Source organism: the organism of the source record quoted next (genome assembly GCF_019968985.1).
Source record: "MAG: Porospora cf. gigantea B chromosome Unknown PgB_NODE_63_length_48858_cov_118.538, whole genome shotgun sequence".
NCBI lineage: Eukaryota > Apicomplexa > Conoidasida > Eugregarinorida > Porosporidae > Porospora > Porospora cf. gigantea B.
The window spans coordinates 1-23,986 of NW_027179174.1; the positions used below are offsets into that span (position 1 = coordinate 1).

Here is a 23,986-nt window from a genome sequence, read left to right on the forward strand (position 1 = left end):
TGGAGCTCTGGGCTTCCACGACGCTGCCGTCAGAGTCGCCGACAACGAGCTTCATTCGCCAGACGAAGCAGAGAATCTTCGATGATAGAAAACAAGACAACGACGTTAATCCGCCATGCCAAGAGGACGTCTGCGAGAGCACTGATGAGGCCGGGCAATCTGACTCCGAGCACGAGCACACTGACAAAGTAGCAGAGCGCCTCGCGCTGAGGAAACGCCGAATGCTGCGGAAGCTGGAGCTGAACCGCGAGACCAGAAGGAAGCAGGAAGCGACCCCCGCGAAGCCACTTCCTTCGAGGAAATCAGAATCGAAGAGAAAGGTGAAACGAGCTTCGGCCATCGGCAGTACCGGTTCACCAAAGTCGTCAACCCCATCAATATCGTCGTCCAAACACGTACAGGGTGTTCCTCAAGAGAAAAGTGAAACCTACGTAAAGGGGGTTCCTCCGCCAGATACACTTCCCACGCCCGCCCTCATCGCAGAGGAAAAGCCCAAGCCTGCAATCGCCCCAACCGCACAACCCTCTCTCCTCGCAGCCCCTTCTCCCCGGCACTATGCCCCCTTTGGCCTCGCCACGACCCAAGCCAGCGGGTCAATTCTAGTTGGATCTATCGAGTGTGTGAGTTTACAGTCTTGTAAATCTATATAAAATCTTCATATATGCTAATCCGTAAGATAAGATATGAAACTGCACCGCTCCTGCTGGTGTCACTTCCGCCAATGGTTGAACGCTTCTGGAGCGTAGTAGCCACCAAACATAAAAGAAGTGATAAGTGCTCCTGCACCTTCCTGCTGCCCTTAGAGGAGCAAGATGCTCTGAACGACACTCTTCTTAACTTCATGGGCAAGTATCCTGTCATGTCAATAGCCGATAACCAACGGGTGGTCGACTGCATAGTCGGCTCACCTTGTGAACTGTCAGACCGAAGGCATCTCTCGCGGATGCTGCAGGCCCAAGGGATGGCTCGGACGCTACCGACAATGTTGGATGACGCTCATCTACACGACCCCTGGACCACTGAATGGACGTTGAAACAGCGCGCGCTCTTCGCGAGGGACCCCACTGATTGTGACCGACCGTGGCGAGGCCTGCTGGAGCTTCGCTCGCTGTGGGAAGAGTTCGAGCGCCTAGGGAAGGCTGCCCTTTACACGACGCTGGAGATGGCATTCTTCGAGACGATGAACAGTCTTTGTGTCGAGTCGAATCCGGCTGAGGCGTTGTCGCAGATTAATCGGAATCTCACAGTGTACTTCGCCCACGCAGAGCGGCTAGACGCTTCAGAAGGGGTACATGCCGTCCTTGCGGCCTTCCTCGGCATCTGCCGCCTGCTTATGTCGACGAAGTTGACCCGTGAGGAGCTATCGACCGCCTGGTCGCGCCTAGATGTTGTGAGGGCGCATACAGGCCTCCGCGATCCGATAGAGGATGTCGGAGGCACGACGGATGCAATGAAGATGAGCAGCCTTACCTTCGCCTTGCGAGTGGCTCAGGTTCTGGGTTCTGACATGTATATGGGCCCCAACCACTTGTGCAAGCATAACATGATAGATATCGCTCGCAGAGCACGCATTCGAGAACCAGACTTCCTGCTGGATCTGGAGAATATGGAGGCCTTTGCGAAGAAGAGGCGAAAGATCTGCTTCGAAGATCAAAAGCTTCAAGTTTTCCGAACCGTCCCACCAGCAAAGGTCAGCGAGCTTCTGACCTACAAGGATGTCGTGGGTGTCGAGGATATCTGGAAAAGGTCGAGGCCTGAGTTGCTCGGGTCAGTGCGCGACCTGCTGGTCCAGCACACTCCGGTGGGCATCCAAGACCGAGTGAGCTCGCGAAATGTAGTTATGCGGAACATGCCGCTGGGGTTGATAGAGGCTCTCCGACAGATGGATGGTCCAGACGGAGACTCTCTCCGCCTCTACATCTGCGCCATCGTTCTCCAGCAGGTCGGATCCATCCTGAACATGTTCAACAACGAATGCGTCCTGTACCACGGCTTACTCCGCTCCAAGTTGGTGAGACGCGCTCAGGACGCCCTAGCTTTCGGGTTATGGTCGGAACGCATAAAGCAGTTGGCCTTGACAGTCAACCAGGAGCATCACGAATCGTGGCTGACTCACGTTCTGGACTTGATGGCCAGAGAGTACCGTCGTCTGCCCGCCGAAGGCACTGCTCTGTTTGACACAGATTTCTATGCGAATTGTACAATCCAAATGAGGACAGCAGTCGAGGCGGGGCTCATCGTCCTCAGGCTGGTGGATAACACTGAATGGGGTCAGCGTGCCGCTGATGACTTGCGGCGCTTAAACGAGTTCCTAGTTGTCATCGACAAGAAGGTCTCATTCCGTCAGGTTCCATCCCCGTTTTGGAAAACCTACGAGAACGAGGCCAGCGCGGCGGCCATCAATGCTGTCCGCGTTTATGAGAACGCTTTGAACCTTGCTGTGACGACCAAGTTTCCTCTACTCGACATGGCTGTAGCCGATGGTTCAAAGACCAAACCTGAGGGAGGTTTGCCAACAGATCAGAAGCTACCCACCGTGGCGAGACCTTCCAACAAGTTCCCCATTCGGTTTCAGAGGGGTCACACATGTGCCTCGCGTTGTGAGCGCTTTGTTTTCGGCGAGCTGACCACGACGTCCGTCAGGTTCTCATGAAGAAGCCGGAGGTCTCGACAACCAGTCTGCTCACAATGGTGCGAGTTTCCCGTCGCATATCGGGTCACACAATACAAAGATATGCATCGCATCTACTTTCTTTTGTGTTTGCATGTGTATCAAAAAAACGATTTCGCCGAAATCTAATGACTAACTCAACCGACTCCATCGACAGTGATAACTACCTACTGACGAAGCAAATACGGTTTGATCGCCTCTGCAGATGTCTGGAGGACTACTTGGAGTCATTACGAGGACACGTGAGAATCAGTACGCTTACACACAGAACCCGACCACTCCTCAAGTCTCGCCGCTGGTCTTTCCGGCCAACTGGGTCTACGACCCGCAGCTCGGCTGCGTGCCGGGGCCCGCCGAATCCTTAGGATGCCTGCGACGATCTAACCAGACGACTTCTTCTTAGCGCGTGATGTTTTGGTTTTCTGCGCGGGTGCTAGTGAGATGCCAGTGTCACAGTCAGTCGGATCTAGTCGGGGTAGAGCTAGGGGGCTTTCCATGGAATCTGTGACAGGCAGGTTGTCTGTTGGCTGCGTGTCCCCAGGTTTCACGTGCGTCGCAGCAGCACTTGTCGATCCAGCGCCTAGGCTGTCCGTTTCTTCCAGGAGTACTGCTTCCAACTCAGCCTCCTGCTTCACCTCATAACCACAACAGGCTTGCATAGAATTCCCAAAATAGATGCGAAGGAAATCTTAGTGTCGTTATGCTGGAAATTAGTCAAGTTTTACGACATGCCGGATATCTTCAGTACTGCTCAGCGGTTGCAGGCAACGATTGGACTACTCCATTAATTCCGGCGTCGCCCAGAATTCGACCTGCAAAGGATAAATCGTCATTTATTCATCAGACCAATGGACGACATCGTAATTCCCCGAAAGAGCAAAAACCGCCTCCAAGGAGAGAAAACCGTTTCCGTTAGCGATGTCGACCGACCTGCTAAACGAGTGAAAGTGGATTACCGTAGCGCGTACGCCATGCTGCCCACAGGGCCTGCGGTCGCCACGGAAGATATTTCTGACGGCACCGACACAAAATCCGAATCTTTGCCCGAATCTCGGAGTCCGCTTCGAAGATCGCAACGACGCGCGCGTTATGCGAGGAACCGCCCGTCGCCTAGCCGTCTGGGTTTCAAGGCGGGTGACACGGTCCGGCTGCCAGGGCAATACGAGACCTACGTGCTGTCTCACGTTTTGAAGTCTTTGAAGAAACTGTTACTCACTAGGTTGACATCTACTGGTGTGTCACGATTCGCATCTGACCGAATCTGGATCCCTGCGACCACGGCGCTGTTGCAGGCAGATTGGACGCCTGAAGGAGCGGGCTGCTCGACTTCTGCAACCACGAAGCCGGCCTCACGTCCATCACAGGTGCCGCCGCTAATCGAGGTCGGCACCGCTTGTAGATTCTGTAGGGTGTGTGGACTGGAAGTCCGGGGCGGGCGCAAGTGTATTCGGTGTAGTGACGAGTTCCATCTGTCGTGCTTGCAGAGCGTCTTCTTGTCGGCAGGCTCACCTTGGGTCTGTTGGACCTGCCGTGAATGCGGGTTCTGCCAGCAACCTCTAACACAAACCCCATACGTGGGTGTTAGCGCCCTCAGCCACTCCTCCGATCGCCCCGACGACTCCGCCAGCCCTCTGGACGCTCTCAGGAGCGCACTGTCCACCTCCTCTCCGCGCCACCCTGGCTCTCTGCCTGCTCCCGAGGTAGCACATGATGACCCGTCGGGAATGGATGCGGAGATTCCACGGGGTGTTGCCGCCACGCGAGTGGCTCTGCAGCTGATCAAGACTTACAACGTGCCAGTGCGATGTCGGCCGGCCTTGGAGGTGGGCACGGCAGAACGTCGAGTCTGGTGTGGAGAGTGCGGAGTGGCTGCACATGGCATCTGTTGCCCCAGACCCCTCCCAAATCTGTACCCTTCCCGTGAGTACAGGACTCACTTCTTACTTAGTTGTGTGGAAGTGCTATGCGTGTGTTAAATGCTCGGTGTGTCAGGCCACGAGCGACACGAACAGTGAGTGGGGACCTGGATTTGAGCACTGCTCACGGTGTTTTCACCTCCTGTTGTACGGGAAGCTGTGTGTCTGCTGTAAGTACGAGGTGGATCCCCAGGAGGGCGCTCATTGCGAGGTGTGCCATGTTCCTTCACACTACAGTTGCTCTCCCGCCCTGAAGACCCGAAGGAGGTGCAGTGCCTGTACATCCAGAAGTGTCAGCACTAAACTAAAGCAGGCCGTTCTTGCCTGCATCGTACACGACAAACATAAGGAGTTCTTATTCCTTCCACCCAGTGGTCATGTTCAGTACTGGTCGGTTATTCAAGGGGGCGGGACGAGCTTGACTGAACTGAAGAAAGGAGTGGAGTCGGGTGATATCACGGACGCCGCTGGTTTTTTGAATCGGATTAATCGGATGACAAGTGACGCCATGACCTGTCATATGCCCAACTCGACGATTTGGAAACATGCAAACGACCTTGAGCAATTCGCCGTCCTCTTATTGGGTAAACTGTTCCCCGAGAGTCCTCCCAATCAGGTGGCAGCCGAGGAGGTTAACCCAAGAACGTGGACAACCAACGCCAGCATGGCTCTCGGAGCGCGAATGGCTAGGCTAGGCACGCCTGTCACGGACTCCCGAGTCGCCACAACGCTTAAGAGTCGGATTGATGCCTTTACCGCGCTACACAGGCCGCAAACGCCCTTCCACCCAGCGGGGTTCGTGATGCCGGGGTTTGACGGTCTATCTCGAGTCATGCCTGGCATGGGCTACGTACCAGCGGGTTTCCCCCCTATGGGTGCCTGTTTGGGCTGGGGCACCGCAAATTGGGGCTGGGACGCTGCGCATATGTCGTGGCCCAGCCCCCCCGTTCCGACTCGGACGTTCGTTAAGGACTCTCACCCTTTCAACCTGCCTCCTACTAGTACACCGCACCCGCCGTGCCACTCAAAAGCAGTTGAGCCCTGCCAGCGCTCGTACAGTCTGGTCTGTGTCTGCTGTGGGGCGCAGGTCCCGGCTCAAAGCTTCGTGGACTTACGGGACATAGCTGACATCCCGGAAGTGGAGTCGTTGCCCTTCGTTTGCAAGGATTGTCGTGGGAGCTCTCCCCCCGTACAGAAAGTAGTTAGTCCGCTGCTCTGTAGTCTGGGTGTCATCCGGTTGGCGCTGCTCTTGCAGAGGCTGACCCTTCAGCAGACGAGCCTAGCCTGGCTGACCGTCCTCGTCGAGTGCTCTCCGTTCCACTTCCTCAGCCGACTCTCGACTAGCGAGGTACCATACCGGGAGCTATTCTCCATACCGCATACTGAAGACGGAGCACTCCGCGGCGAGTATGTGCGACGACTGCATATGGAACCGTCGGTGGACGCGTTGTTATCGCAAGAATCTTCGAGCTTTTCGGGTTTGCATGCCTACCACAACGCCAAGATGGAACTGGAGAGACTGGTGGCCGAGCTAAATAGATGCCGGTTCAATGTGCTCCTGGGGCTGCACCGCCGAACTCTGCCGCCCAGGCAGCTGAACGTTAACATAGACGCCATCGGCGCCCTGAAGGCGTGGACGCCTACACCAGAGGTGTCTGTTCGAGTGCCCCCATACTACGCCTCCACGGGAACTTGTGCCGTGTGCGGCGAGGCAGGCCGACTGGTCGTTGGAGAGCACCTAGAATGCTACCTCCAGTCTCGGAGACAGTTTATCAGAGGTCCGTTCCTCGTGGTCACCGAAGAGACGAGCTGGACTCCTCGTCCTCTGACCTCGCCTCAGACCTCCGCCATTCCGACCTTTCTTCCGTTGGCATCAGAGCAATTCCCTGTTGTGGAAGCCGCACTGACCGCCTTGTCTGATGGGTCCGAGGCTGCGCGCGTTCTTCCGGCCTTGCTTTGGAAGCCAGACTTACCAATTGATCTCCCCAACGGGCTTACTGTTGTGTCCATCGGTGACCTACCTGTCAAAATGTGTGGAGTGGTGGTTTGTTGTCCCTTGGTGGTCAGACGCTGCCCCCCTTCGGGAAAACCGTGTACCGTGGCAGGCCTACCACCGGACATCGACGTTCTCGAGCTGCGCGTGGACAAGGCAGAAGTCTCGTGCACATCATTTAGAGGACAGAAGACTGTGAAGTTAACGTTCAGCTCTTTAACGAACTGCAGCAATGCCCTTGAAGCCTTCAGCAAAATGGTATACGACGGCGAGAAAATTGGGACATCACTCGACCCTTTGGCCCTCTTGGAAGAGCTCTGGATTCCCAGCACCCTCGTTGGTTTGGTAATCCGCAAGCTGACCAGCACAGACACCCTACAAGCCGCTCTTCGCAGTTTTCGGTCTGATTTGGTCCGCTCATCTTCTCCTAAGGGGATGCACGGTGCATCTCTGTTGCCTGGCACCGGATCTCCTATGTATAGGGAGCGTGCAAGGACCCGCCAGCGTCGGTTGCTGGAGAAGTGCCTGCAGGCAAGTCCGGCCGACCTCCAGTCCAGCAGCTGGCTTGAAGCACGAGTAGTGGTGGGCCTCTCGGAGATTCACGGCCTCGGCCTGTTTACCCAAACACCCATCTCAAAGGATGAGCCGATAATCGAATATGTAGGAGAACTCATCCGTGGATCCACGTCTGACGTTCGTGAGTCGTGGCTGTCCCTTGAGAGTGTCGACGCCTCATGCTACATGTTTCGACTCGACGACGAATGGGTTGTCGACGCAACTCTGCAGGGGAACCGGGCCAGGTTCATAAACCACAGCTGTTCCCCTAACTCCCTTAGCCTGGTGACGACCGTCAGCCAGAGCCAGGGTAAACGTATAGTTATCTTCGCCAAGGAAGATATCGCTGCGGGGACGGAGATCACGTATGACTATCAAGTGGGTTTTGAGGACGCCTCAACACACAGTTTAGTATCGAAGCCGAAACAAACAAGATCGTCTGCCACTGCAAGGCACCTAACTGCCAAGGACGGATGAACTGAAAATGTTTTGTCGTCTCCTAGTCCTCTTTGTTGTCTCTGTGCGACTTCGCGTAATAGTATCCCGCTTGCAGTACGGGGGCGATGTTGGAACCGAATGCGATGGCGTGTCCGACCTGGATGTACGTGAGTGTGACAACCCACCAGAACTATCGTGTCGTCAACCTCTGCTGCTGTGGTAATGATTCTTGCAAGATTCCCAAGTGCAGCCCCGATGAAGGGCACGACTGAGAGTGTGCCCAGAGACTTAAGCCGCCAGGTCACTATCAACTGCGGCACCCGTCCCGCAGCGCCCAACTGACTGGGAAGAATTCCGAGTAGCCACAAATGTCTGTGTGGTACACGATACATGGCTGTGAGCAGAGCAATCCATGCCATCGCCCCACTGATGAGTCTACTTGGTTTCGAAGAGTAGAGCCACATCATAGAGAGAAGCACGACTAGTTGGATGCCGACAAGGCCAGACTCAGCCCAAGACGTCATTGATAGTTCCTGCCTCAGACAGTACGTGATGTACATGCTTTGAGAGATAACGCCCACCACAACGGAGACCTCAGAAATGCCGCGTGCGGATTTGGCAGCCCAAACAGAATATAATTGGGGGAGCTGAATGACAGCGGCGCCCAGGATGACGCCTGCGTTAAGAGCGGACAGCACGAGCTGCGTGGCGATGATCAGATATCCCCACCACCCGGAAGCACCTTTGTGTGAGGTTCAAACGCAACAGAGAGATTGCGCAGCTCTCCGACATAAGGCAGATTATGTTACTAATTTCAAAAGCCACGTTGGCAGTTTCACCACTTTAGGTCTGAGTGCGTGATTACGTTCTCTGGTGGCTTCACGGCCCTCGGTTCCAGTCGAGGAAGATGCACCGAGCGTCTCGTCAGCTCTGCGCATAGAGGGTCAGCGTGCTGCCGGGCAGTGGTTAGGACCACGGAGTTCATGCAGTCCAAGGGGTGCTCGAGACCTTTTAACAGCAAACCGTGCGCTCCGCCGTTGACACAACCCCTAGGACATGCCATGATCTCTAAATATGTCGCGGAGGTGGTGGTCAACTTCCTTAGCAGCGTGTTTATGTTCCGGAGACCGTACCCCACGATTCCAGTTTTAGACGTCAGTTTGCCGTCTTCGTGCCTGCCAGCCCAGGCAAGCTCCCAAAGGTCACTGTTTTTTCCTTGCACCGAATGCACAGATGTTGATTCGGAGAGAGCGACATACTCGGCAAACCCACCAGAGGCAAAGTGGTTGGGGACGAACACTGGTACTTTGGTTTGGCACTTTCCCCAGTGGATGTAGTTGGGCTGGGAGACGACTGATTTGGGGGATGGGGGTTTCCTTTTGAAGATACCTCGTCGTGGCTCCACTTTGAATTTCCAACTGTTGTCTGCTGCTGGTTCGATAAGATGCAGTTGGTGCAGCACCTCCAGCAACTCATTTGCTCCCAGCACGCAGCTGACCTCTGGTTGTCCCTCGACATAGTACTCAGGTCGCAGGGCCTCCAGCTTCTTGTCGTAGCAAGGTTGCACACTAACGACATGTATTTGCGATGGTAAAAGATGACTCATTGCCCTAGCCAAGGCCGCTCCAAGCATGGGCCTGTGGAAAACTCCGGAGAAGTGAGCGGATCGCAAGTCTCGCCGAACAACCTCATGAACCACCCGACCAAAGATCGCCTGCGCCGACGGAGAGGTTGAAAGAAAATCCAGGTCGGCGGGATCTCCAGTCTTCTCCATTATACACACCAGGCCTGGACAATGCGAGCTCACTGCCTTCTCCTTAGTCGCCCGTGATTCCTCCAAGAGCGCCAGTGCCTCGCAAGGTGTGAAGTCCACCACGTAGCACCCGTCGGGAAGAGCATCGCAGAGCCGAGCCAAGAAGACCATCGGTTCAAGGCTGAAGAACTTGGCCAACGCGCACAGGCTGTGGGTAGCCAGGCCAAATACCGTGACTAGGACACTCGCCTCGACAAATCTCCCGCTACGCAGTGCCCGACGACAGTCAACCTGCGCCCTCACGATGTCGGCGACGAGCTTCGCACTCTGGGCTTCCAGCAGCACGACCTCTGCAGTCGTAACACATCCGGAACAGGCCAGGCAGTCGTTCAAACGGACCCGGGCTGGTCCTTGGGGATCGGACTTGATGAGGTCTGGTCGGATCTCTCTCTTCAAAACTTCCTGTTCCGGTTTCTCCTCGAATAGGGGGACAACACATTCTTGCGAGGCTTCTATAAAGTCGTTCAGGTCGCCAAGCTGCACACCAGAGGTGAACATTTCACGTTTTTACACTACGCCGGCACTATTGAGTGAATTATACGATGCAACTGTCAAAGCACAGTTTGAGTTCTGGTAGTTCTCCCTCACGACCCAGGAAATCTCGTCCTCCAGCGGAATTTGCAGAGCTTTCTGATGTCATTCACATGTCAAGATCGCCAGCGAGATCTCCAAACAGGGCACGCAACACTGCACAGATAGGCCTGGATGGGTTTCGTGGGAAGAACGACTTCAAAAAAAGTCCAATGAGTGAATGGGGGACCCGCGTTCCGCGAATACAACCTGAGCGTTCGGAGACTCACTCCTTAGCGAAACTCCCCTCGGTTGCAGCGGCGTCGCCCTCAGCTGAGCCTCTTCCAGGCACGGCCGTGTCAGATAGTGGGGGACTGTCTGAAGCGGAGAGTCCTGAGGCGGCTGACATGTCTATTAAAACTGAGAGTATCAAGGCCAGAATGGCGTCGTTGGCCAGCTCATCGCTTCCCACCCCGCAGAGGAGTCTCGCTTCGTCTTTGAGATTGGGACGATCATGGAGACGACGATCTGGCTCGGACAATCCGTACCTGCTGCCTGGTCATGTTTACGGAGCTATCGATCCGAGTCGGCGTGTCGTCGACATCCAGGCGGAGAAAAGATCCACTGAGATGCGGTTCCAGTTGGAAAAAGCGCTGGCCCAGAACGAGTATTTAGTGCAGGTCCTGGAAACATATGAGGGGTGAGTGTGGCTAAAGGGCAACACAGAAATGAACAGAAGTTCGCCAAAACCATCGACAGCTTCAGACGCACTCAATCGGACCACGAATCCGATACTCGAAAGTTCCAAGCCACTGTGGATGCAGCTGCCAAGAAGATCCATCTGCTGAAAACTCAGCTCTCAGCCAGCCAACAGGGCTGCCGGGATCTTGCTCAAGAATTTTCCCGGCAACAGGAGAAATTTGATAAGTTGCAAGACGCCGCTAGGCTGAGTAAGGAGTCAGAGAACAAATTTCAAGGACAAGTTCTGCAGTACGCCGAAGTTCAATCCGAGCTGGTGTCTGAAGCCGAACGATTGAGAGACGAAATCCGTAATCTACAACTGGAATCATCAGAGAAGGCTCAGACGTGCCGGCGAGAAGTCGAAGATCTGCGCCGTGCGCTCCGAGACGAGCGGCAGACGACTGAGTCGCTTCGCGGTGAGCTGCTCATCGTGTCCGAGAAGCACAAACTCGCTTGCGGCTCGGCAGAGTCGTTGCAACAGCGTCTACAGGCACTCACCGCCACCTTGCATGGCCTGGAGGACTTGAAGGGTCGGCATGAAATCTTGAAGGAGGAGCTCTATGAATCCAAAAAATGTGTTGCCCGGTACCAGTCGGAGGTCGTGCAGGCGGAAGCCGATAAAGCTCGTCTAACCAAGGAAGTGGGTACGCTGACCGCCGAGCTGTTTGATTTGGGACAACGAGTGCATGTGCAGGAGACGCTTCATCGTCAGGAGCGTGTCGAGTTCACATCTCCCCACAAGCGTAGGGCTTGGCTGGTCCTTCACACAGTCAACGTTTTCCCTCGGGGAAATTCCAGGCGCCTAGGCGATCACAACGCTTTCGCTTCTAACCTTCAAGGATCCGGTTGCAACCTGGGACCACGACCGCCGTCTGCGCGAACGACTACGGACACGACTCCATTGGAGTGGACGGTAATGGACCAGCTGCAGCTCTCAAACGAGCGGGATCAGCTGCAGGTTGAGCTTTCTCGCGGAAAAGGTCACAGTCGAAGTGGTCAGGAGTTGGAACGGAAGAAGTCGATAGGCAAGCGTCTGGACGCCATAGACCTCAAGTTACGCCAACATCGCCGGCCTTTGTGAGCAGACTGGTTGATCAATCGAGATCTCCGGCTTCTTCATAAGAACCTGACGGACGTCGTGGTCAGCTCGCCGAAAACAAAGCGCTCACAACGCGAGGCACATGTGTGACCTCTCTGTAACCGAATGGGGAACTTGTTGGAAGGTCTCGCCACGGTGGGTAGCTTCTGATCTGTTGGCAAACCTCCCTTAGGTTTGGTCTTCGCGCCATCGGAAGTGTCCGGAGCCTCAGGTGAAAGGACTACGAGAGGAGGGAACTTTCGCTGCATCTCCGCTTGTCGCAGGTCAACGTTGCGAGAGTACAAGTTTTTTAGCTTTCGCTGTGCATTGCTATGGAGAATACCGCCCTTGTCGCAGGTTTGCGGCAACTCCTTTCCTGCAACGCATTTGGAGCAGTTTTTGACGTGGAGATCCCATCGTGATAGGCATTGCCTCCAAGTCGGCGGCGGGATCTGGTCCAGCTGGACTTTTTTCACTGCTTGTAACAAACAGTCCAGTTTCCGCCAATCATTTGCCGCCGCGCGACCCCAGTCAGTATTGTCCACCAGTCGAATAACCTGTAAACCTGCCTCAATAGCCCCTCTCATGAGATCAATGCAGGTCGTGTAGATTGCCTCCTTTGACGATGTTGAGTCCATGAAGCAGGCTTGGGTATTAATTGGGTATGAGGAATCTATGAGTGACAGTATGGAGTTGGTCGGCTCCGACGAGGCCACACGCTCGGCGATATGGTCCAACCACACCCCAAGATGCAACGCCGTACTTGCTGACTTTGCATACTTGGACCGACGAAGCAAGTCGTAAACCACGGTCTCCACAAAGCCAATCTCCTGAAGTGAAAAAATCAGTCGGAAGAGCAATGCACACATCCTATCCCTGAAGCTGCTCTCCTGAATATCCTCCAGCAAATCCAACGGCAAGTTCCGCAGAATTCCAGACAGCATAATCCTTGTCCGCGGTATTGGGCTGGCGCGTACCTGCCGCTCTTTGACTTCTTGTGACACCTGGTCCCAACAAATGTGCTCCCAAAAGTCATGGAACTTTAGTGAGCCTGCCTGGAGTTTCTGGCGTAGATCTGGTGTCTTCGAGATCGACACAGAATCCCACAGCTTGGTTCCCAAAACCTCAAGGTTCTCGGTTTGAAGACGAATTGAGAGATCACCCAACTGGTCGAGCGCATGGGTAAACTCCATCGGTCTTCTGTTTGTCCCAGCAGCGACACGCATCAACCAAGCGTCCCACGTGCGTGGTGGCGGGTCAATGGGGTCTTCAGAAGGCCTCGAGCCCAAGATAAAGCGCGCTGTTTCTGCGAAAGCATCACAATCCGCTATGCCGAAGGCCTTTGAGCCATAGGGTGGCTGAAGCGACAGTGCACAAGCGATCTTTAGGAGCCGGTTCCACGCGGCTTCCACTTCTCCATAATAGATTTCTGTCGCGTACAGAAGTCGACTGATGCCCATGAAAGCAATGATCACTGACTCACTGCCACGCGTTTCCCTGTCCAGATTATTCTGGTGGGCATGATACAGCAGGAGTTGCTCGTTGTACTCTTTTGACTCGAGGGACTCATAAAAAGCAAGGTTGAGTGCCAAGCGCAGTCCCTCGACACCTCGACTCTTATGCAAATCATACAGCGACCTCAATTCCAAGAAGGCTCGTTGGTCAGGACTCCCAGGGACGGGGTTCGCAGCAAAGACTGCCCGCTGCGTCAAATCCCACTCGCACACCCAGAGCATCTTTACCCGCATGAAGAACCCCACGTCCAGAAGATCTGTGATGTGAGGCTTCAGTTTCGAATCTTCAAGCAGAGACCTCATAAATCGGCGGTCCGTCATCCGAAACGAGTCCCCCACCAGCGCATCCAGTACCCTGGTGGCGCTCAATCTGCCGATTGGGTGGTGTTTTTGGATAAAATTGGCTACGGCGTCGTTCAATTGTGTCTGGATCTCTGCTGGTGGAAAGAAATCCAAACAGTTCTTATCCACTGAGGAGCAGGTAGCTGTACACATTGTGCTGTGTCCTTGAGTATCTCCCACCTCACGTATAGAATTCCACCGGCAGCGGAAGCGAGGCCAATCGGATTTCCGTTAGTCGGGTGGATGTCGCATTCAATCGCATGTTTATAAAAAGCTTTGGCATGAAAAATCGAATGAATAGTTCATGAAACATTAGGAGAGCTGCGATGATGCTTTGGCATCATCTCACGCTGCGATGATGCTTATGAATGTAAGGAAGGTCTGGCCCCACTTCTCAATGCATACCCGCACACAGCGACAAAATTCGTAATTAACACGCCTGGATGCACTGAGATTCATGTTCCCGAACTGGGTGTTTACTGGCCGTCTGTTTGCCGGCCTTGGGGGGATCCTCTCCTCAGTCGAGGCTGTCGACAAGCCGCCATCTTTTTTTTCGGAAGACTTTTCTCAATGGCTGCAGAGCCGACTCCGTGCGCCCGTCACCATTCCTGCTCACCGACTTGCCAACAGTGCCCCCCTTTGTGGGGCTAAATACGTCGTGAGCATGCTAGAAATCGGGCCGCGGGACAGCTGGTTGGGGCTGGACGTGACTGAGGTGGCGGTGAAGTGGGCGCCTAATATGTCACCTGAAGAGGTGAGCCTCTGGGACTCCACCAACAGGAACGCGTCTTGCGACATGAGTTCGCTGTTATCGTTTACCTGAACCAGGCCGTCAAGCAGGCATCGTTCGGTCGATCTCCGGTGGTTTCGGCATTGGGGTGGGGAAGCGTACATCGCAGCGGAGCCATCATTCTTGAGCGACTGAAGGGCAGCAACCTCAGAGCACCACTGATATGCGATGGCGTGTCGGCTGAGCGTTGGCTGCCGAGGCCGCACCTGCGACTTTTCTATACACTGACTTGGGCTGTTCAGATGGCTGAAGCCATCACGCTGGTGCATGACGCTGGAGTGCTGCATGGGGATATCAAGCCGGAGAACTTCGTCTTCGCCACGACACCTGATTATGATAACGTTGGCCTGCTGGTCATGATTGATTTCGGAGCTGCCATAATATCCGAAACTGCTTTGCGAGAACCCGTAAACAAGAAAGGAACACTCCCCTACTCATCACCCGAACACATTCTCTCGTTTGAGATATACCAGTCAACGCTTTGCGCCCCAGGATCAGTCAACCCTGACGAGGAGGAGGACGAGGAGGCTCTGAGCATTTTGGACGAGCTCACCACGTGTGAGCTGGCGGTTGACGTCGAGGACGGCACGTCCAGAAGGAGCTCCTCTGGGAATTTGGATCACGAGCGGCACGCACTGCATACTGCTATAAGAGAGGGAAAGTCAGACGTGTGGAGTTTCGGGATACTTCTTCGAGAGTTGTTTGACACCTCGGGTGATTTCAGACTGTTTGAAGATTTTTCGCCCACAGAAGTCGTACAGGAGATGAATAAGACATGCGTCCCCCTGGTAACGGTCCCTGAGAGCCTCATCACATCCATGGCCCATGACATCCAGACGGCGATTTTCCTAAACGCTGTGATTTCATCAGTGGACGACCCTCATGAGACGGCCATCGAGACTCAAAAGCTCGTGTCTAGGTGGGTGTCTGCTTCGGCCACCGCAAGCCATTTGTTAGTGCGGACCATTCGCAGATGCCTCCGCAGAAGAGCAGAGGCCCGGCCTCGAATGCAAGACGTCTGGTTACAACTTAAAACCGCCTTGGAAGTCGTCACGTGGTCGCTGAAGGAGTGCGACCTGCTCCCGCACGCCATCAACATGTTGTGAATAAAAATAATACCTCAAGGGACTAAATAGAACCTTTACTGAACGATGCCCGCACTAGGCTTTGTCGGTTATGGTCTTCGCGGAGGTCTGCTGCACGACTTCTCCAAGGTGGCAGGGGTGACGGTGGCTGCTGTGTGCGACAGCAACCCTGCGGTCCGTCGTAGATTCGAGAAGTCTGGAGATCTTCACAAGGTGTTTGGAGACATTCTCATCACTGGATCTTACGAGGAGTTGATCTCGCAACCGCTGGACGCCGTCGTGGTCCTCTCACCGGACAACTACCATTGGGAGCACGCAACTAAAGCCCTAGAGGCCGGTAAACATGTGTACGTGGAAAAGCCTCTTGCCGTGAGCGTAGAGCAGTGCGACTCCATCCTTTTGACGGCGATGAGGTGCCGATGCAAGCTGTTTGTTGGACACAACATGCGTTACTTTCCCGTCATCAAGCGAATGAAGGAACTCTTAGACGGTGGAGTAATCGGACTCATTACGAATGCGTGGTGCAGGCACTTCGTCGCCTACGGAGGGGAGGCATACTTCAAAGACTGGCACTCTGAGCGACGCAACACAACAGGTCTACTGCTACAGAAGGGCGCCCATGACATCGATGTGCTTCACTGGCTGTGTGGGGCTTATACGACGAGTACTGTGGGCATGGGGCAGCTAGCAGTGTTTAACCAGTGCGAGCGCCGTGAGGCTGAAGATACGGCAGACTTCTCTCAGTTCGGGTCGCCTGCCCTGTGGCCCCCTACAGAGCAGAAAGGGTGCTCGCCAGTTATTGACGTGGAGGACTCTAGTATGATGCTCATGACGCTATCAAACGGAGCCCAGGCCAGCTATCAGCAAGTGATGTACTCTCCGGATTCTTGTCGCAATTACACATTCATCGGCCAACAAGGCCGGATTGAGAACGTCGGAGACGGCGACGGGGCTGAAATACACATCTACACTGACCGATACTGCAACTTTGGCTGCCCAAATCGGAAGGAGATAGTGGAAGCCCCTCAAGGGGGCCACTCCGGCGCCGACGCAATGATCGCCAGCGACTTTGTCGGGTTCATCACAGGTCACGTTGACCGGCCTCTGACCGACCCCGTGGCTGCTCGAATGGCAGTAGCCGCTGGATGCGCTGCTACGCATTCGCTGAGAGTATCGAAGGCTACGGAGAAGGTCGAGCCGTTGTCGTCACAGATTCTAGAGTACTATCGTACAGGCCAATGTTGTTTGTGATGTTTCAAATTGATCGCCGCTGCAGCGGTGAAGACTCGGTTACACTTCAATCAATGGTTAGGGGCCGCTGTGACGCCTCAAATGGATCGCCAGTGAAGATTGGAATCAGAGCATGTCAATGGCGTTGTCAGCGAGAACGTCATCGTAATCTCTCTCAAGTGCTGCTAAATCTTCTCGGGCCTCAGAGAACTCGCACTCCTCCATGCCCTCCCCGACATACCAGTGAACGAATGCTCGCTTCGTGAACATGAGATCGAACTTCTGCGTCAATCTTTCGAAGACGGTACTGAGGGCCGTGGAATTCGATATCATGGCGACAGCTCTGGGCACTTTAGCCAACTCGCTTCCCTCCACTGACACTGGTGCTTGCGAATTGATTCCGGTCTTGAACCCCGTGGGACACCAATCTACAAATCTTATAGCCGCCTTCTGGCGAACAGCAGTTATCGCCTTCGTGATATCGTTAGGTGCGCAGTCTCCTCGGTACATCAGCGTGCAAGCCATGTACTTCCCGTGTCTGGGATCACACATTGCCATCATACTTCCTGGTTCAAAGGCTGCGGTCGTAATATCCGCGATGCTCATCTTCTCGTGAGCGGCTTTCTTCGCTGAGATGATGGGCGCGTAGGAGGAAAGCATGAAGTGAATTCGGGGGTAGGGCACCAAGTTGGTTTGGAACTCGTTGATGTCCATATTCAAAGCACCATTGAACCTTAGGGACGCCGTGATGGAGGAGACAGTTTGGCATACCAGATGGTTCAAATTATGGTACGCGGGCCGTTCCACTCCCAACTGCTTCCGGCAAATCTCGTAGATTGCCTCGTTGTCCAGAACGACGGATACCTGAGAGCACTCAAGCAACGAGTGTGTAGCAAGGACGGCGTTGTAGGGCTCGACAACAGCCGTTGCCATCTGGGGCGATGGCCAAGTGGCAAAATGGAACTTCGGCTTTCGAGGGTACTCTGTGTCTATCATTTCTGACAACAAAGCGCACAGTCCGGAACCTGTACCGCCTCCAACAGCGTGGTAGATAATAAACCCTTGGAGACCTGCACATTGATCCACTATACGCCTAATACGCTCCATGACATCGTCAGCAATGTCCTTTCCAGTGGTGAAGTGACCTCTAGCGAAGTTATTTGCAGCGTCTTCTTGTCCGTTAATCAAGTAGTCCGGGTTGTACAACTCCTTGGCCTTACCGGACCTCAGCTCATCGAGAACAGAAGGTTCCAGATCGATCATCAGCGCCCTAGGCACGAAGTGGCCGGACGCAGTCTCTTGGAAAAAAGTATTGCAGTTGTTGCCAGGATCGACTCCAGTCTCCTTAGTCCCATCCGGACGAATGCCGTGCTCCAAACAGAACAACTCCCACGCCACGCCTCCCGTCTGCACGCCTGCCTGTCCGATGTGTAGTGAGATGATCTCCCGCATGCGTGTTTTTAGCGGTTTTTTGCGGTGTTTTTGCACCCCACGAGCATTCAGATCTCCAGAAAACCGTCAGCTTCGTCGTCGAGCGCCTCATCTTGCAACACGTCATCGTAGTCTTTCTCAAGGGCTGCGATCTCATCCCGGGCCTCTCCAAACTCGCCCTCCTCCATGCCCTCCCCGACATACCAGTGCACGAATGCTCGCTTTCCGAACATAAGATCGAACTTCTGCGTCAATCTTTCGAAGACCGTACTCATCGCAGTGGAGTTCGATATCATGGCGACGGCTCTGGGCACCTTAGCCAACTCGCTTCCCTCCACTGACACTGGTGCTTGCGAATTGATTCCGGTCTTGAACCCCGTGGGACACCAATCTACAAATCTTATAGCCGCCTTCTGGCGAACAGCAGTTATCGCCTTCGTGATATCATTAGGTGCGCAGTCTCCTCGGTACATCAGTGTGCAAGCCATGTACTTCCCGTGTCTGGGATCACACTTTGCCATCAGACTTGAGTTGTCAAAAGCCGCCTTCGTGATATCGTTTACGCTGAGGGTCTCGTGAGCGGCTTTCTTCGCTGAGATGATGGGCGCGTAGGACGAAAGCATGAAGTGAATTCGGGGGTAGGGGACCAAGTTGGTTTGGAACTCGTTGATGTCCATATTCAACGCTCCTGGATACCGCAGAGACGTGGTGATGGAAGATATCACCTGTGCGACAAGACTATTGAGCTTGCTGTAGTCCGGACGCTCAATGCTCAGTTTCTTCTGGCAGATGTCATATATCGCTTCGTTGTCGAGAACGACGGATACCTCAGAATTATACAGTAGTGCTCTGGTGCACAGGACCGCGTTGTAGGGCTCGACAACAGCCGTTGCCATCTGGGGCGATGGCCAAGTGGAAAAATGGAACTTCGGCTTTCGAGGGTACTCTGTGTCTATCATTTCTGACAACAAAGCGCACAGTCCGGAACCTGTACCGCCTCCAACAGCGTGGTAGATAATAAACCCTTGGAGACCTGCACATTGATCCACTGATTTACGCAGCTTCTCCATCACGTCATCCACGATCTCCTTCCCTACGGTGTAGAATCCCCTGGCAAAATTGTTGGCCGCTCCGTCCTGAGTGTCGACCATCAGGTCAGGGTTGAACAGGTGACGCATGGGACCGGATTTCACCTCGTCGATGACCGTCGGCTCCAAGTCAACCATCACGGCTCGCGGGACGTAGTGCTCGTCTGAGGTCTGCTGGAACAGGGTTGAAGCTGACTGCACGTCGCCCCCCAGCATCGACCCCTCGAAGTCTACCCCGTGCTCGAGACAAAAGAGCTTCCAGGCTGAGCTTCCCGCCTGGACGCCTGCCTGTCCAACGTGTAGCGAGACTATCTCAGGCATGGAATTAGTGTTATTTATACAACTTGACTATGCATACGTCACGTTGAAGTCCTCCACGTAGAAGCCTGACGACGTGCTGGATCCCCCGAAGCCCACTCCGCCTCGCCCAATACCCTCTAGTACCTCCCCCGGCACCTGCAGACGGTAGACGGGCCGTCCGTTCAGGAGGACATCCAAGTCCCAGTAGTTCTCCCCAGGCGTCATAGCGACCGCCAGCTTTGTGGGCTTCTCGAAGGGCAGCTGCACTTTTACTGTCTCTCCTAGACGATGGGTCTTGTTGTCGTTCCGGTGCATGAGATCCAGGCTTCCCACTTGCCCAGCCTCCGACAATATCTCTGCATAGGCAAAGTCCTTGGCGTCCTTCGAAACCCCAAACACCAGTCCTCCGCTAGTCCCCTCGGACTTCACAGAAAACGTCAACTCTGCGCTCCGGACTGGACAACCCGTTTGGCCCTTCAGCAACAGGGCGTGCGGCAGTCTGTCCGGCAACCCAGGCCTGAAGGGCAACAGCAGCTTCCGCCCCGACTGTCTCCAGGAAGGGTCGTCTGAAGGCCGGTCTCGGAAATCCACGTCAGCGAAGAACGATAGCGGGTGTACCAGCGAATCCGCGAAGAGCGACCGCCAAGCAAAAGGCAGGCACTTCGCTTCTGTCTGTTGAAAACGGACGACGTCTTCCGTCAACTGGAGGCTCGGACCGAGAATCTCGTATCCCCTGCCGTATGGAGGACCTCTTGTCATCCGAAGCAGCAGCCCTTCAGGCCCGAGGCCAGTCTTAACGGCGGCGAGACAGGGGGGAGATGAGGCGGCGAACTGGTCAGATCCTTGAAGCGTCGCGGCATCCTCTGCGCTGCATGTATACGGACATGATATCATAAGGCGGTCCTTTTCTCGCATCTGCGTGAGCGACATGAAAGGCACCAACCCGCATGAGAAAGTCTGGTCGTTCGTGACATTCTAAGTCTACTGCCGGGTGCGGTTCTTCCAGGTCGAAGCCTCTGAGAGAGCGTTGCAGCCTGTGCGTCGTGACTTGAACGTTTCCCCCCAATTCGTCCGTGATCACTGTGCTTGAACACCCATTCACTCACAGTTCCGCCTCAGAGCCGACTTGCATACACTTGAGTCGCCCGTGAACAATCCCTGGACCTCGTCAACGGTGTGCCCGCAGCAGGAGCCGCAACCCGGAGGACAGATGACGACGAACACATCACCATCCGTGCCGTTGAATCGCGGATCATTCTCCAATGTCGTGTGACACTGTACTGTGAAGGGAGGGGCCACAGGTGCCAGAGCCGCCGCCTTCGTGGACTTTGGCTTCTTGGCCTGAGATTTGGCTTCGCTTCGAGAGGCAACACATGGTGTTAGGCAAGGTCTTCCGTCCACCGAGTACTGTTTCTTGGACACCAGCGCAGCTCCATCCTTAGGGCAAACTTCAGACCTCTCCGCTTTCACAGCCATGAGGTACGGGGGGAGCTCTGTATTGTAGATGCGGACCATGTCCAACTTGGCGAAGGGCGGCTCACGCTTCGATCCCAACCTCAGATGGCCATTCAGCCCAAAGTGCTTCATCAAGGTCTTTGAACCCAGTTCGTTGCCGTTGGCAAATGCCGTGATGCGGCTGTCCTCTGCGGAGTAAGTCAGACCCAGATGGGACCATTCACCAGGTGGCAGAGTGAATCCCGTGTCGTAAAGCTCGTCAGAGCACAACTTCTCGAAGATCAGAGTGTTTTGCTCTCCGATCTCAAGAGCAAACCCGTCACAATCCGAATGAGACAGCAAAGTGCGCCAATTCGGTGGGCTATCCATGTCTAGCTTCGCAGTCAGCAAGATGCTGAAGTCTTCCAACGCTTTGAGGGCCTCGCCACTGGGACCGTCACTGAGGTCCACCACTCTCTCCTTGGAGTTGAATGAAGCCATGTCGGCGGAGCACCAGACAAGCAGGGGCTCCGGTGGAGCAGCCGCCTTGTCTTCAGGCTTCGGCGAGGGGTCGTCACTAATCTGGAGGAACGACACTGCTTCCGGTTGCGGTGGGACTAGATCGGCCCGGAGTAGACCTTTGCTTCCCAACACGCGACCTTCAACGCTCTTCATGTCGTTCGCGAGGCGCTTGCGGAACTCAGCCATGGACGGGTGCAACGAGAAGGACCTCGGGTACAGCTGAGAAGCCTCGGAGGTTACTCCGTTCCGTGTCGACGCCATAAATGAGTCCATCCCCTGACCCAAACTGAGAGTGAACCTCCCGCCAGAGGCTCCAATGACCCCCGAATGGATAGCTGCTTTGCAGATGCCAGAATCATCTGTGTAGGCGAATGTACCCAGAACGGGTTCGTCCTCCGAGAGGCACCCTTCAGGACACTCAACGGAGAAGACGCCGCCAGTGGAGGACTTCAGCTCCGAGCGGGTCATCACGCGATCTTTGCACTCCACCGCGATGTGAGGGTAATACGGCCGTGGATGGGTGGCCGGGTCGTCCTCTTTCTTCAGGGTGCCGAGCCCCGTAGGGTCTCCAGGGCCCTCACATTCGATCAACACATCTTCCGAGTGAGTGCTGCGTCTCCGCCGCAGCCAGTGCCCACCAGAAGATATCCTCACTGATGGTTTTGGTGCAAGCCTTCATGGTTGGCTCGTTGCCGACGCAGGCGACATCCGTCATCCCGATTTTCTGGGTGGCCTTTCCGCAGATATTGATCCCCTCGAAGTCCTTGCAGGAGATTCCAACCAGACCTTGGTCCTTTAATCCAATGTAACCCATAGACCGGCACGCCACTGCAGCGTCCGTCCCATTCCAACCATCATCACACACCGTCGCCCAGACTCCACCTCGCCACACCTCCAACCGACCTCGTCCGTGCCTGTCTGGCTCTCCCTGGGCGTTGAGGACTCGCAGTGCCCCCTCTGGAGGCCTGAATGCGAACACGGACGTGGCCTCACTCTCTGTCCGGAGGATTGTTGGTGCAGGTCAAAGCCAAATCGAAGCTATGGTCAGAGCAGATACGAGAGGGCTCTTCGTAAACGCAGTCGGCTAGAGACTTCTCAGCGCCTGTGCAGAGTACGCCTCCCGCCAAGGATCGGTACCCAGTCGTTCCGCAGACACGTTGACCGCCGAGGTTTCCACACTCATCCTCCACCATGCCTGTGAGGTACCCCAGGTCATGGCAGGCCACCACGGCAACCTCCGCATTGGTTTTCCTAGAAACACCCTCCTTGCAAACTGTACCCCACTCGTCACCTTCTCTCCGGATTTCCAGTCGGCCGCTGTTGGCAAGGCGGCCCCAAGGATCGACCACTCGGACATTCGAGTCAATGTCATCGGGGGAATCTACTTTTGCCAAAGCGAAGGAGAAGGAGTGCTGCTCAGGTGTGGGCTCGTAGGGGAGGGCCCGCATGCCTGTTGGATTGTTGGCGTCCAGCGAGTACTTGTTGACCCCAGGACTTACCGTCATTTCCACCACACCGCCGGAGTTGGACAACACTCCGTCGTAGACAGCACAGGCGCACACCGAGGCCGGAGAGGGGTGGAGAGAACTCCCAAGCACCCGAGAGTACTTGTCGTTGGCGCAGTTGTATGGGCACCGCACGAGCACGGATCGGGGTTGTGTGCCTACATACGTGGTCAAGTCTTGCGCTCGGGTATGGCACTCAGCGTCCACTGGAGGTGCTTCAGACGATTTAGCCTCCAAGGGAATTGTGGCAACGGCTTCGTATGGTTGTCCGATCCATTTATTCACTGTGAAAACTGATGTAGTCCCGTCCGCACTACGCACGATAACGCTACCGCAGTACCAAGAGTCTTCATGTCCGTGGTTAGTCAGACGAAGTGCTGTCAAAGCACCGACATCAGCCGCATTCAGCACTATCCTTGTCGTAGATCCCTGCCGAAACCCATTTCTGACTAATGCAGGCTCCGTTTCTCTTTCCTCCCCAACCAAGACCAGATCCACGGCCGACTTCGTCCCCGCCTTATCCCCCTCCAATGTCTGGACATGTAGCTCGTAAGGGAGCGACCCAGACAGTCTGAAGGTCTGCGTTTTCTTCTTTTTGATTTGAGAATTGAGTTCATCGTAGCAGTTGAACTGCCACCACCGATAGCCCAGGCGGAGCACTATCCGAAAGCACCTCCAGGGCAGCTCGTAGTCGCCCAGAATTTCCACTTCTACGGCTTGTGGGGCTCCTAAGTCTACCATGGATACCGTCTGCAGTGTTTTTGGGCCGCCTGACGTCGTTGACAGAAATATTCGCTTCGACACAGACTTCGTACCGTAGAATTTCGCCGTGACATCGGCGTTGAAGGCGACCCCTTCTCCCATAGCTGGTAAAAACTCAACGGCGTACGACGGAGGATTGTCCTCGTCGGCGCATATCTGGATGTCAGGCAGCCCCCTCATGTGCACGGCTTCGCAGAACTCCTGTGCGGCCGAGGTCCAGGCCAGCAGAAAGCCCACACGTCGCATTGTGGTACTGATACAATGAATT

The 23,986-nt window shown here is 55.0% G+C and overlaps 12 protein-coding genes across 21 annotated transcripts; 5 read left to right on the plus strand and 7 right to left on the minus strand.

Annotated features, from left to right (window-relative positions):
• Window positions 1-661: 661 nt before the first annotated feature.
• KVP17_004061 (uncharacterized protein) lies at window positions 662-2,653 on the plus strand (the record flags this gene model as incomplete). The annotated part of the gene is made up of 1 exon (XM_068521932.1): window positions 662-2,653. The coding sequence occupies one exon, from the start codon at window positions 662-664 to the stop codon at window positions 2,651-2,653; it is 1,992 nt and encodes a 663-aa protein (XP_068372603.1).
• Window positions 2,654-3,051: 398 nt separating this feature from the next.
• Window positions 3,052-3,330, minus strand: KVP17_004044 (uncharacterized protein; the record flags this gene model as incomplete). The annotated part of the gene is made up of 1 exon (XM_068521895.1): window positions 3,052-3,330. The coding sequence occupies one exon, from the start codon at window positions 3,328-3,330 to the stop codon at window positions 3,052-3,054; it is 279 nt and encodes a 92-aa protein (XP_068372566.1).
• A 189-nt stretch (window positions 3,331-3,519) lies between these two features.
• Window positions 3,520-7,617, plus strand: KVP17_004045 (uncharacterized protein; the record flags this gene model as incomplete). 3 transcript variants are annotated; one of them, XM_068521896.1, is made up of 3 exons in its annotated part: window positions 3,520-4,591; window positions 4,620-7,513; window positions 7,543-7,617. In XM_068521896.1, 3 exons carry the CDS (start codon window positions 3,520-3,522, stop codon window positions 7,615-7,617), a joined length of 4,041 nt encoding a protein of 1,346 aa, XP_068372567.1. The 3 variants fall into 3 exon arrangements, with proteins under 3 accessions (XP_068372567.1, XP_068372569.1, XP_068372568.1); XM_068521898.1 differs by lacking the exon at window positions 7,543-7,617 and having other exon boundaries at window positions 3,520-4,647; XM_068521897.1 differs by lacking the exon at window positions 3,520-4,591 and having other exon boundaries at window positions 5,081-7,612.
• Window positions 7,618-7,634: 17 nt separating this feature from the next.
• On the minus strand, window positions 7,635-8,365 carry KVP17_005322 (uncharacterized protein; the record flags this gene model as incomplete). The annotated part of the gene is made up of 3 exons (XM_068515127.1): window positions 7,635-7,730; window positions 7,759-8,274; window positions 8,303-8,365. 3 exons carry the CDS (start codon window positions 8,363-8,365, stop codon window positions 7,635-7,637), a joined length of 675 nt encoding a protein of 224 aa, XP_068372610.1.
• A 43-nt stretch (window positions 8,366-8,408) lies between these two features.
• On the minus strand, window positions 8,409-9,884 carry KVP17_004065 (uncharacterized protein; the record flags this gene model as incomplete). Its single annotated transcript, XM_068521938.1, has 1 exon — window positions 8,409-9,884. One exon carries the CDS (start codon window positions 9,882-9,884, stop codon window positions 8,409-8,411), a length of 1,476 nt encoding a protein of 491 aa, XP_068372607.1.
• A 245-nt stretch (window positions 9,885-10,129) lies between these two features.
• KVP17_004048 (uncharacterized protein) lies at window positions 10,130-11,718 on the plus strand (the record flags this gene model as incomplete). 2 transcript variants are annotated; one of them, XM_068521902.1, is given in 2 exon segments in its annotated part: window positions 10,130-10,596; window positions 10,602-11,718. In XM_068521902.1, coding segments are annotated over 2 exon segments (1,584 nt in total).
• Window positions 11,719-11,753: 35 nt separating this feature from the next.
• Window positions 11,754-13,550, minus strand: KVP17_004050 (uncharacterized protein; the record flags this gene model as incomplete). Its single annotated transcript, XM_068521906.1, has 1 exon — window positions 11,754-13,550. One exon carries the CDS (start codon window positions 13,548-13,550, stop codon window positions 11,754-11,756), a length of 1,797 nt encoding a protein of 598 aa, XP_068372577.1.
• A 478-nt stretch (window positions 13,551-14,028) lies between these two features.
• KVP17_004054 (uncharacterized protein) lies at window positions 14,029-15,467 on the plus strand (the record flags this gene model as incomplete). Of its 3 annotated transcripts, XM_068521916.1 has the most annotated exons (3): window positions 14,029-14,325; window positions 14,352-15,280; window positions 15,335-15,467. In XM_068521916.1, 3 exons carry the CDS (start codon window positions 14,029-14,031, stop codon window positions 15,465-15,467), a joined length of 1,359 nt encoding a protein of 452 aa, XP_068372587.1. The 3 variants fall into 3 exon arrangements, with proteins under 3 accessions (XP_068372587.1, XP_068372588.1, XP_068372586.1); XM_068521917.1 differs by lacking the exon at window positions 15,335-15,467 and having other exon boundaries at window positions 14,029-14,394; XM_068521915.1 differs by lacking the exon at window positions 14,029-14,325 and having other exon boundaries at window positions 14,604-15,467.
• A 45-nt stretch (window positions 15,468-15,512) lies between these two features.
• KVP17_004047 (uncharacterized protein) lies at window positions 15,513-16,697 on the plus strand (the record flags this gene model as incomplete). The annotated part of the gene is made up of 1 exon (XM_068521900.1): window positions 15,513-16,697. One exon carries the CDS (start codon window positions 15,513-15,515, stop codon window positions 16,695-16,697), a length of 1,185 nt encoding a protein of 394 aa, XP_068372571.1.
• Window positions 16,698-16,802: 105 nt separating this feature from the next.
• On the minus strand, window positions 16,803-18,128 carry KVP17_004062 (uncharacterized protein; the record flags this gene model as incomplete). The annotated part of the gene is made up of 1 exon (XM_068521933.1): window positions 16,803-18,128. One exon carries the CDS (start codon window positions 18,126-18,128, stop codon window positions 16,803-16,805), a length of 1,326 nt encoding a protein of 441 aa, XP_068372604.1.
• A 47-nt stretch (window positions 18,129-18,175) lies between these two features.
• KVP17_004064 (uncharacterized protein) lies at window positions 18,176-19,516 on the minus strand (the record flags this gene model as incomplete). The annotated part of the gene is made up of 1 exon (XM_068521937.1): window positions 18,176-19,516. One exon carries the CDS (start codon window positions 19,514-19,516, stop codon window positions 18,176-18,178), a length of 1,341 nt encoding a protein of 446 aa, XP_068372606.1.
• A 27-nt stretch (window positions 19,517-19,543) lies between these two features.
• Window positions 19,544-23,964, minus strand: KVP17_004053 (uncharacterized protein; the record flags this gene model as incomplete). 5 transcript variants are annotated; one of them, XM_068521913.1, is made up of 5 exons in its annotated part: window positions 19,544-20,410; window positions 20,439-20,575; window positions 20,602-22,061; window positions 22,090-22,416; window positions 22,445-23,964. In XM_068521913.1, the coding sequence occupies 5 exons, from the start codon at window positions 23,962-23,964 to the stop codon at window positions 19,544-19,546; spliced, it is 4,311 nt and encodes a 1,436-aa protein (XP_068372584.1). The 5 variants fall into 5 exon arrangements, with proteins under 5 accessions (XP_068372584.1, XP_068372585.1, XP_068372582.1 ...); XM_068521914.1 differs by lacking the exons at window positions 20,439-20,575; window positions 20,602-22,061; window positions 22,090-22,416; window positions 22,445-23,964 and having other exon boundaries at window positions 19,544-20,425; XM_068521911.1 differs by lacking the exons at window positions 19,544-20,410; window positions 20,439-20,575; window positions 22,090-22,416; window positions 22,445-23,964 and having other exon boundaries at window positions 20,594-21,919.
• Between the last annotated feature and the right edge of the window lie 22 nt (window positions 23,965-23,986).